Source organism: Dermochelys coriacea, chromosome 21 (genome assembly GCF_009764565.3).
Source record: "Dermochelys coriacea isolate rDerCor1 chromosome 21, rDerCor1.pri.v4, whole genome shotgun sequence".
NCBI classification, from domain to species: domain Eukaryota; kingdom Metazoa; phylum Chordata; order Testudines; family Dermochelyidae; genus Dermochelys; species Dermochelys coriacea.
The window spans coordinates 4,877,369-4,888,064 of NC_050088.1; the positions used below are offsets into that span (position 1 = coordinate 4,877,369).

The following is a 10,696-nucleotide window of genomic DNA, read 5'->3' on the forward strand; positions in this document are numbered from 1 at the left end:
GACTGAAGGACAACACGGATACGCAGATGGAAAAAACAGACTACGTGAAAAAAAAATCTGATGCTTTTACAAAGGAGCCAATAATCACCAACAGATGTGGCACACTTTTTAAAGGAGAGAAGAAATAAATGTGAAAATTACATTAAGTATCTGATGTTTTACAAACACTTAAAACTAATTAGATGCATTCAGTGGAAATGTCAAAAACAGAACATCCCAGACTGCTTCTGCAGCTTTCTAATGCCTTAGATGTAAGGACAAGCCCCACATGATATATTTTATGCATTTTCCTGTACTACTTTGCCTTTTCTTAAAACCAAAGTCTACAGTCATGTGACAGTATGAGCTTCTTTGTACCACACAATGCATCAAAATATTTATCATTTGCAGAATGGACTCACTTCAGAAGACTTTTGTATGTTTTATGAAGTTATGCAGACAAGATCCCTACCCTTCAATTATACAACATATATTTCTGAGGTTATCTGCTTAGATGGAGCCATAAGTCTAAAGCACACGATACACCTGTGTATCCTCCCTCGGCCTGTTAAGAAGAGGCTTGGACAAGGATGGATCACCTCCCAGGTGACAGGGCTGAGGGTGAGCGGCCCCTGTTTAAATCCCCTCCTTTCTCAGGAGGCCCTTGTCTTTCTGGAAACAGAGGAGGTCTAAACAATGATCCCCCACCTCTCAGGTTCCCGTGGGGGTCAGGGGGTGGAGGTGGGGGGGGGGGAAAGAGGTCCCTGGGACACCCCTGTTCAAATCCCTTTGCAGAGGAGGGGTTTGAACAGGGGTCTCCCACAGCCTGACCCATGGGGGGCAATAGAGTGATCTGCCTTTTTGTACCCCCAAGTCATAGCTAATTAAAAGAGGAGCCTACAATGCCAGATGCCAAGGTCAAACACCCCCCCCACCCCGGGTCACGTGAAGAGTCTACCCCCAGGCTAGAGAGAGCGTCTCTCTCTCTCTCTCTCGGGCCCAATTAATAATTCCTGTAAGCTCATACTGTCCTGTGACTACAGACTTCTGTTTTAACCAAAGGCAAAACAGTAGAGAAAAAGGCGTAACCCGTATACGGCCTGCCAAATTCGGGCAACATTCAACTAGGTTTCTATGAGTTACGGCCCTTTTGGGGATCGGACGATGTTTTCAGGCGGGATGCCCCATCAGGTCTAAACACGAGGCGATGCAGAAGAACTGCCCCACTTCCAGCATCCCAAGAGGGCCACGCCGGGGACCACCCCAGCGCCAGCCACATGCCTCACGCCACAGCCAGGACTGGTTTCCAGCCGGCGGCTGACCCCGACTCCTTCCTAAGCCCCCTTTGCAAACCCGCCCGGCAGGCTCGGGTCCAACCGCGGCATCTCTCAAGGGCAGCCAGGGCAACGGATCCCAGTCCGCCAGCAACAGCCTCCCCCGCTGCCCCCGCCGCACCGGATTCACTCCCCTCCGGCCCCCGGGAACGGAGCTGGAGTCCCAGGCCCGGCTCTCGCCCCTGCCCCTGCCCCTGCCCCTGCCCCTCCTGCTGCCACTCGCCAGCCCAGCGCAGCGCAGGGCAAGGGGAGCTCGGGGGCGGGGCCGGGCAAGGGGGGCGGGGAGCCCCCTTCGCCCCCGACACTCACCCAGCGCGAGCGCCAGCAGCGCTGAGAGACGCGGGATCCAGCTCGGCCGAAGCGGCTCCATGGCGCCGAGCAGCGCCGCATCCGGGGGCCGCGCCCCGCCTCACACTGCGCCTGCGCCCAAGCGCGCCGCCGAGGGGCTGACGGGGGGGCTGGGCGCCGCGGGGCGCCGCGGCCGCCGCAGCTCAGGGGCCGGGGGCGAGCGAGGCTGCGGCCGCCCCGCCCCGCCCCGCCCGGGAAGCCGGCGGCGAAGCTCCCCCAGCGCGGCGCTGCCCCCCGGTCCCCGCCCGAGGGAGGGAGGGAGGCCGCCCGCCCGCCAAGGCCTCGCTGCGCCGCCGCTTTTCCCCCAGCTCCGCGGCTCCCTCGATCGGCGCCGCTCGGGTGCGACCCAGCGGGGAGCGGGGAGCCCGGGCCGGGCAAGGCGGAAGGCGCACAAGCCGGGGGGCACCGACGCCGCTGACGGAGTCGGGCCCGGGGGGCTGCTTTTGGGGCGCTGGCAACTGCTGCAGTTTCCTACCCGAGCTTGTTTTCTCTGCCGGGCTGCTCGCGGGCGTCTTTCTCCTCCAGTTTGTGTTGCTGCCCAATGGCACAGGCCCATCCCTCTTAGACTCAAGGGCGAGCTGATCCCCCCGCACCCCGAGCCGAATCATTGGCTGGGGGTGGGACGGGGCCTCTCCCAGCGCTCGGGTGACGGCTAGAGACGGGGCCTCTGTCCGTCCGTCCGAGGAAAACTCTTCCCCTCTAGCTTCCCGGCAGGACAAACGGGCTTTAAGGAAGACCAAAAGGGCGTTTAGGCCTCGGTCGAAAGCCGAGAGAGAGCAACGTTTGCTCCAATTACTGCTGCCACTGAAAAGCTTGCCACTCAATGTTACCATAGATTTGTATGAGTCCCTAGACCCTCCCCCCCCCCCCCCAGAGCGCACTGTCCTAGGCCAGCAATTTGTTAATCTCTAAGGTGCCACAAGTCGTCCTTTTCTTTTTGTGAATACAGACTAACACGGCTGCTACTCTGAAACCTGTCAATACTCAGATTGAGGCACTTGAGCTGCAAGTGGCTCTTGAATGCGTCTCTTGCAGCACATGAGAGTAAAACAATGTATGACACTAAATAAGTAACCGCTCGGGATGCTCTTCCTATAGTAATGCATTGTAGTTGATAAAACAATAATACTTGGCCAGTTGTTTTGCTGTGCGAATGAAATGTGTCTAAATAAAAATGAAATCTTTCCTGTGTCCTACTCTAGTAAAGAAAACCATTAATTTAACACTGTGGCTCTTTTGGATAATGGTGATTGCTAATTTGGCTCCTCAACTACTGAGGTCTCACAGCAGCGATCCTCAGTACGCAACGCACAACCAGTGAGAGACAGCTTCCTATCTGTTTCTCTCCTTATCCTTACCCCCTTCTCCCCACTGCCCAACTCCACGCATGGCGCTTAGTTTGAATTTGGCTGCGGTACCGTACAGCTATCCTATGGAAACCACTCTTTTAGCTTCACTTATCGGAATGCTTGTCAACCACAGAGCTCTCTGGCTTGTTCCAAGCAGCTTTATGGCATTTTAACTGCATCCGTTACTGAAAATGGGCTGAAAGGATGGAGTGTCACACCCATTCAGGAAAGGAGCGATGAGGCGTTTGCTCTTCCTTAAAAACTAATGCCACTGAGTTGTGCATTAAAGGGTACGGTAGACTGCGCGTGTCAGAGAAGCTGAGCTGACTCATCTTCCCAGTTATAAACAGTGGGAAGATGGAGAAAGTCGTGCGCATTCTAGTCTGTTCACCACAGGTTTGTCATTTGGGCCCTTTTCTGCACAAGTTAACCTAAATGGAAGTCACCGCCCATTTATCTCATCTCGGCAAACTGCTTTGCACTTAAGAATGACACACTTCACTAATGCTGACCCACAAACCAGCTTACTGCTGTTACAAGATGTTTGGAGGGGAGGGGAGGGGGGGGGGGATATGGAGCCGAAAGTCAATAAAGTAAAAGGCTCTCTTCTGTAGAGGCTCCCGCCTCGTGCTGTTTCTCTGCCCCACCTCTTAGGCTGCAAGCTCTTCGGCGAGGAGACCTCTTTTACTTGCCAAAAACATCGCGCAAACCTAGGGCAATGTCTAAACACCACAGGAACACTAAGGTCTGAAATGAATCCAGAAGCTTGGATGCTCTTCAGCATCTGTAAGAGTGCACCTTCTTTGGAGACCCTGCAGTAGCCTGCATTAAGCATAGAAAGGAAAAGGCTGCATACTCAAGGCCGCACCCTTGAGTCCCGTGAAATCAACGGGAGTTCTGCCAGCAACTCTACTGGGCCCAGAATTTAGACTTGAATCTTTGGTTTCAACTGACAGACAGTGTTGGTTTCATTTTGAATCATAAAAAAGGTGTCACTTGTCCACGCGAGGAAATTGACTGGCATACCTGTAGCAGAAGAACTATTCTGCTAAAATTCTACAAGGAGTATCCTTCTGTCAAATTAAGTACTTAGGAAGCAAACAGTTCTTCCCGAATAACGTTTAGTTCCAAAAGAGAGGGTTCACGTGGGGGAGTTATACTGACATAGTTATCGAAGAATAACTGTTCTGCTTAGTTACGCCAATCCGTTTCCGCAGGTAGAAAAGCCCTTCGACTACCAGTATCAGCAACCCCGCTATAATTGGTACAAGTCTCCCGCCCTGCTCCATTAGCTCTGCAGCTCCCATTGGCCTCCACCTAGGACAGCCTGGACAGGTCGCTGTTTGCAGGGAGCCGCCTCAGGTGAGCACTCCCCCCCCGACCCAGCACCCCGCGCCGCAACCTACTGCCCCAAGTCCCCTCCCGTACGCAAACTCCCGCCTTCTGAGTTAACCGGCATTTTTCATTTACCGGTACTCCCCATTCCTCCAGCGTGCTGGATAAAACAGCTTTTACTGTAATACCAAAAGAGATACAGGCTCGGCAGTCATGAAGCCCTTCTGTGATCCAGCAACTCTTTTCGCAGGCGCCTTTGTGCGCGCGCGCACGCTCTCTCCCCCCTCCTCCCCTCCACCGCCGAAAGTTTTCAAGAAGATACCTGTGGCGGTTAGTCAATAAAGCAGCCTCAGGAGGAAATTCAGAATTTTGTTGTTCTTTTTCGTTCTTAGAAAATTAAGGCAGCCTTAGCAGCACGTGCGTCCGTTTCCTCCGGGTGATTATCCATTTTATACTTTTTCCTGTATTTCTTTGCTAGCGGTTAACACAGAAGTCTATATAGTCCCATGACGGTGGAAACTTGTTTGTACCCGATAATACATCAAAATGTTTATTATTTGTAGTAGGGACTTATTCCTGAAAAGGTTGTCTAGTTTATGAAGTTATGTAGATAAGATCCCTCCCTCGAGCTTTCTCGAAGCCGTTCCACTTTAATTAAGTATTAATTGGGCCAAAATTAGAACAAGAGGCTCCTATGGGGCAGCGGTTGGCTTGTTCGCAGGGGACTTTTGGAGTTGCTGGCTCAATTCCTTCCTCTTCCCAAGGAGGAAAAGGAGATTGAACCGGAAGCTCCTTATGTCTTGCCTCTTGCAGCTGTTCCACATACATGAAATAGCGTTTGGGCCAAAGCAAAGACGAGAAGCCCTCTACGCTAGAGCGGTTAGGCTAGTCCCCTTGAAAACGTAGCGTGGTTGGTTCAATGCCGCTGCGCACCCCCACCCGATCAGGAGAAGGGGATTGAATCGGGAGTTCCTTAGGTCTTTCCCCTTGCCACGTCAATTAAATAGCAATTGGGCCAAAGGACAAGCAAGAAGCCCTCTGTGCTACAGCGGTTACGCTACTCCCGTGGGAAGCTCAAGGTTACTAGTTCAATACCCCTGTCTCCCTGAAGAGGAGACAGGGCCTGAACTGTGACCACTTTAGTCTTTCTTCTTGCCATTGTTCCACATCAATTAAATAGCCATTGGGCCAAAGGACAAGCAAGAAGCCTTCCGCGCTACAGCGGTTAGGCTACTCCCCTGGGAAACTCAAGGTTGCTAGTTTGGTACCCCTGTCTCCCTAAAGAGGAGTCTAGGACCTCTTTGGTCTTTCTTCTTAACGCTATTCCACGTCAGTTAAATAGCGATTGGGCCAAAGAACAAACAAGAAGCCCTCCGCGCTATAGAGGTTAGGCTACTCCCCTGAGAAACTCAAGATTGCTAGTTTGATACCCCCGTCTCCCTAAAGAGAAGACGGGGACCTCTTTAGTCTTTCTTCTTGCCGCTATGCCACGTCAGTTAAATAGCGATCGGGCCAAAGGACAAGCAAGAGGCCCTCTGCGCTACAGCGGTTAGGCTACTCCCCTGGAAAGCTCAAGGTTACTGGTTCAATATCCCTGTCTCCCTGAAGAAGAGACCGGGCCTGAACTGTGACCTCTTTAGGTCTTTCTTCTTGCCGTTGTTCCACATCAATTAAATAGCGACTGGGCCAAAGGACAAACAAGAAGCCCTCTGTGCTACAGCGGTTAGGCTACTCCGCTGGGAAACTCAAGGTTGCTAGTTCGATACCCCTGTCTCCCTGAAGAGGAGACTGGGACCTCTTTGGTCTTTCTTCTTGCCGTTGTTCCACGTCAATTAAATAGCCATTGGGCCAAAGGACAAGCAAGAAGCCCTCCACGATATAGCGGTTAGACTACTCCCCTGGGAAACTCAACGTTGCCAGTTCGATACCACTGCCTCCCTGAAGAGGAGACTGGCACCTCTTTGGTCTTTCTTCTTGCCGTTGTTCCACATCAATTAAATAGTGACTGGGCCAAAGGACAAACAAGAAGCCCTCTGTGCTACAGCGGTTAGGCTACTCCCCTGGGAAACTCAAGATTGCTAGTTTGGTACCCCTGTCTCCCTAAAGAGGAGACTAGGACCTCTTTGGTCTTTCTTCTTGCCGCTATTCCACGTCAGTTAAATAGCGATTGGGCCAAAGAACAAGCAAGAAGCCCTCCGCGCTATAGCGGTTAGGCTACTCCCCTGGGAAACTCAGAGTTGCTCGTTCAAGTCTGTCCTCTACCAGATGAGGACAAGAGCTTTAAGTGGGAGCTCCCTCATTCTTGCCTCTTGAAGCTGTTCCACTTCAAGTCAAAGAGCATTTGGAGCAGAAAGACAATTAGGATCACTCTGTAGCCTAGTGGGTAGGCTACTAACATAGAAAGTGGGAGACCCCAGTTCAAATCCTCCCTCGGCCTGTTAAGAAGAGGCTTGGACAAGGATGGATCACCTCCCAGGTGACAGGGCTGAGGGTGAGCGGCCCCTGTTTAAATCCCCTCCTTTCTCAGGAGGCCCTTGTCTTTCTGGAAACAGAGGAGGTCTAAACAATGATCCCCCACCTCTCAGGTTCCCGTGGGGGTCAGGGGGTGGAGGTGGGGGGGGGGGAAGAGGTCCCTGGGACACCCCTGTTCAAATCCCTTTGCAGAGGAGGGGTTTGAACAGGGGTCTCCCACAGCCTGACCCATGGGGGGCAATAGAGTGATCTGCCTTTTTGTACCCCCAAGTCATAGCTAATTAAAAGAGGAGCCTACAATGCCAGATGCCAAGGTCAAACACCCCCCCCACCCCGGGTCACGTGAAGAGTCTACCCCCAGGCTAGAGAGAGCGTCTCTCTCTCTCTCTCTCGGGCCCAATTAATAATTCCTGTAAGCTCATACTGTCCTGTGACTACAGACTTCTGTTTTAACCAAAGGCAAAACAGTAGAGAAAAAGGCGTAACCCGTATACGGCCTGCCAAATTCGGGCAACATTCAACTAGGTTTCTATGAGTTACGGCCCTTTTGGGGATCGGACGATGTTTTCAGGCGGGATGCCCCATCAGGTCTAAACACGAGGCGATGCAGAAGAACTGCCCCACTTCCAGCATCCCAAGAGGGCCACGCCGGGGACCACCCCAGCGCCAGCCACATGCCTCACGCCACAGCCAGGACTGGTTTCCAGCCGGCGGCTGACCCCGACTCCTTCCTAAGCCCCCTTTGCAAACCCGCCCGGCAGGCTCGGGTCCAACCGCGGCATCTCTCAAGGGCAGCCAGGGCAACGGATCCCAGTCCGCCAGCAACAGCCTCCCCCGCTGCCCCCGCCGCACCGGATTCACTCCCCTCCGGCCCCCGGGAACGGAGCTGGAGTCCCAGGCCCGGCTCTCGCCCCTGCCCCTGCCCCTGCCCCTGCCCCTCCTGCTGCCACTCGCCAGCCCAGCGCAGCGCAGGGCAAGGGGAGCTCGGGGGCGGGGCCGGGCAAGGGGGGCGGGGAGCCCCCTTCGCCCCCGACACTCACCCAGCGCGAGCGCCAGCAGCGCTGAGAGACGCGGGATCCAGCTCGGCCGAAGCGGCTCCATGGCGCCGAGCAGCGCCGCATCCGGGGGCCGCGCCCCGCCTCACACTGCGCCTGCGCCCAAGCGCGCCGCCGAGGGGCTGACGGGGGGGCTGGGCGCCGCGGGGCGCCGCGGCCGCCGCAGCTCAGGGGCCGGGGGCGAGCGAGGCTGCGGCCGCCCCGCCCCGCCCCGCCCGGGAAGCCGGCGGCGAAGCTCCCCCAGCGCGGCGCTGCCCCCCGGTCCCCGCCCGAGGGAGGGAGGGAGGGAGGCCGCCCGCCCGCCAAGGCCTCGCTGCGCCGCCGCTTTTCCCCCAGCTCCGCGGCTCCCTCGATCGGCGCCGCTCGGGTGCGACCCAGCGGGGAGCGGGGAGCCCGGGCCGGGCAAGGCGGAAGGCGCACAAGCCGGGGGGCACCGACGCCGCTGACGGAGTCGGGCCCGGGGGCTGCTTTTGGGGCGCTGGCAACTGCTGCAGTTTCCTACCCGAGCTTGTTTTCTCTGCCGGGCTGCTCGCGGGCGTCTTTCTCCTCCAGTTTGTGTTGCTGCCCAATGGCACAGGCCCATCCCTCTTAGACTCAAGGGCGAGCTGATCCCCCCGCACCCCGAGCCGAATCATTGGCTGGGGGTGGGACGGGGCCTCTCCCAGCGCTCGGGTGACGGCTAGAGACGGGGCCTCTGTCCGTCCGTCCGAGGAAAACTCTTCCCCTCTAGCTTCCCGGCAGGACAAACGGGCTTTAAGGAAGACCAAAAGGGCGTTTAGGCCTCGGTCGAAAGCCGAGAGAGAGCAACGTTTGCTCCAATTACTGCTGCCACTGAAAAGCTTGCCACTCAATGTTACCATAGATTTGTATGAGTCCCTAGACCCCACTGGAGAGCAGAGTCCCATTGCTGTAGGCCAGCGATACTCCAATTGAGGCTTTTGAGCTACAAATGGTTTTTACTTGTATTCCTCGCAGCTCTTTGTAGAACCACCAATCAGGCTGCTCACTGTGTTAGTAGTTGATCAAATGATTATCGGTGTTAAGTCATCTTGCTGTGAGACTATTTAAAAACTAAATTTCTCATGTAATACTGTTTAAATATGAATAGACAGTTTTATAGTAAATGAAACCATGAATTCACACTACTTGGGCTCTGTTGGATAAGGGTGGTGGCTAATGTGGCCCCTCGACCATTGAGGTCTGAGTATTGCTGCTCTAAGCACTGAACATACCCCCAGTGAGAGACGGTTGCACATCTCTTCTCCCCAGTGTTCTTTAGTTTGTAAGTTTGGCTGCAGTACAGCTACTCTTTTGAAACCACTCTTTTAGTTGGATTTATCAGAATGGTTGTCAACCATACAGCTCTCTGGCTTGTTCCAATCAGCTTTATAGTCTTCACTGCATCTGTTACTGAAAATGGGCAGAAAGATGGAGCGTCACACCCATTCAGGAAACAAGTAATGAGGCTTTTGTTCCTCCTTAAAAACTAATGTCACAAAGTTGCATATTGAAGTGTATATAGTTGAATACTTGTCAGAGAAACTCAGCTGAATTGCCTTCCCGGTTAACAGTGGGAAGGTGTGAAGCCAAATTTAAAAAAAAAAAAAGTTCACAGATTAATGCTTGTGTGTCTGTACAGAGCTGGCCTGTCACCTTAGCTGTTTTCTCCACAATTGAACCTACGTGTATGTCATTGCATGGTTGTCTGATCTCTTGAAACCACTCTGCCTTTACAATGATACTTTTCACCAATACTGACCCACACTACAGCATATACGGGTACAAGATGTTGAAGAAAAATAGGGAGCCTGCAGTCGAAGCAAAAATAAGTAGCCCAAGGGTAAAAGGCTTTTTTGTCTAGAGACTGTCACCCATGGCCTGATGACATTTCTATGCAGCATGTCTTAGTCTGGGAGCTCTTCAGCGTAGAGACCTCTTTTACATGCCAAAAGCATCTCACAAACCTAGGGTACTATGTAAACACTGCAGGAAGAGGAAGGTCTGAAGAGAATCCAGATGCTTGGAAAACGTATGATGCCCTTTAGAGTCCCTAATTGTTGCTTGTATAGAACAGTGTGCATTCATTGAAGACCGTGCAGTAGCCTGCATTCAGCATAGCAAGAAAGAGCTGCATACTGAAGGCCAAAGCTTGAGCCCAGTGAAATCAAGGGGAGTTTTGCCAGTTACTCCTCTGGGACCAGAATTTAGACTTAAATCTACTGTCTTTGGTTTCAACAGACAGTTTTTGGGGTTCATTTTTGAATTCTAAAAAGATGTCACTTAAGGCTTGCCTTTGTGAGGGAAATTGATTGGCACAGCTGTAGCAGAATAACATTTGGTATAATTCCCTTGTGGACACTCATTGTGGAAGAGTACTCTTACTTTCAAAGTAACTAGTTTGAAATAAACAATTATTGTAGAATAAAGTCACTTTTATTCCAGAACCCAGTGAGGGGGAGTTGTACTGGAATACAAGTGTTGCAGAACACTCATTCTGCTGTAGGTTATGCTAGTCCATTTTCCCCATGTCAAAAAGCTATTAGGCTACTTCCCACTATCTGACAACCTCGATCACAGACCTAAGAGTGGCTATACTTCAACAAAAAAGCTTCAAAAACAGACTCCAAGGAGAGACTGCTGAATTGGAATTAATTTGCAAACTGGATACAATTAACTTAGGCTTGAATAGAGACTGGGAATGGATGAGTCATTACACAAAGTAAAACTATTTCCCCATGGTATTTCTCCCCCCCACCCCACCCCCCACTGTTCCTCTGATATTCTTGTTAACTGCTGGAATTAGCCTACCTGCTTGTCACCATGG

The 10,696-nt window shown here is 53.0% G+C and overlaps 1 protein-coding gene across 15 annotated transcripts in view; it reads right to left on the reverse strand.

The window, feature by feature from the left end:
• LOC119846319 (C4b-binding protein alpha chain-like) overlaps positions 1-2,505 on the reverse strand; it is a 30,938-nt gene extending 28,433 nt beyond the window's left edge. For 9 of the 15 annotated variants that reach the window (XM_038379791.2, XM_038379784.2, XM_038379782.2 and 6 more), the window contains exon 1: positions 2,137-2,505. In XM_038379791.2, coding sequence (XP_038235719.1) covers positions 2,137-2,494 — 358 coding nt within the window. In that variant the 5' untranslated portion in view covers positions 2,495-2,505. Of the gene's footprint in view, positions 1-1,622; positions 1,767-2,136 lie in introns of those variants that run through there. The other 6 variants (XM_038379796.2, XM_038379793.2, XM_038379788.2 and 3 more) reach the window with 1 other exon arrangement.
• Positions 2,506-10,696: the final 8,191 nt, after the last annotated feature.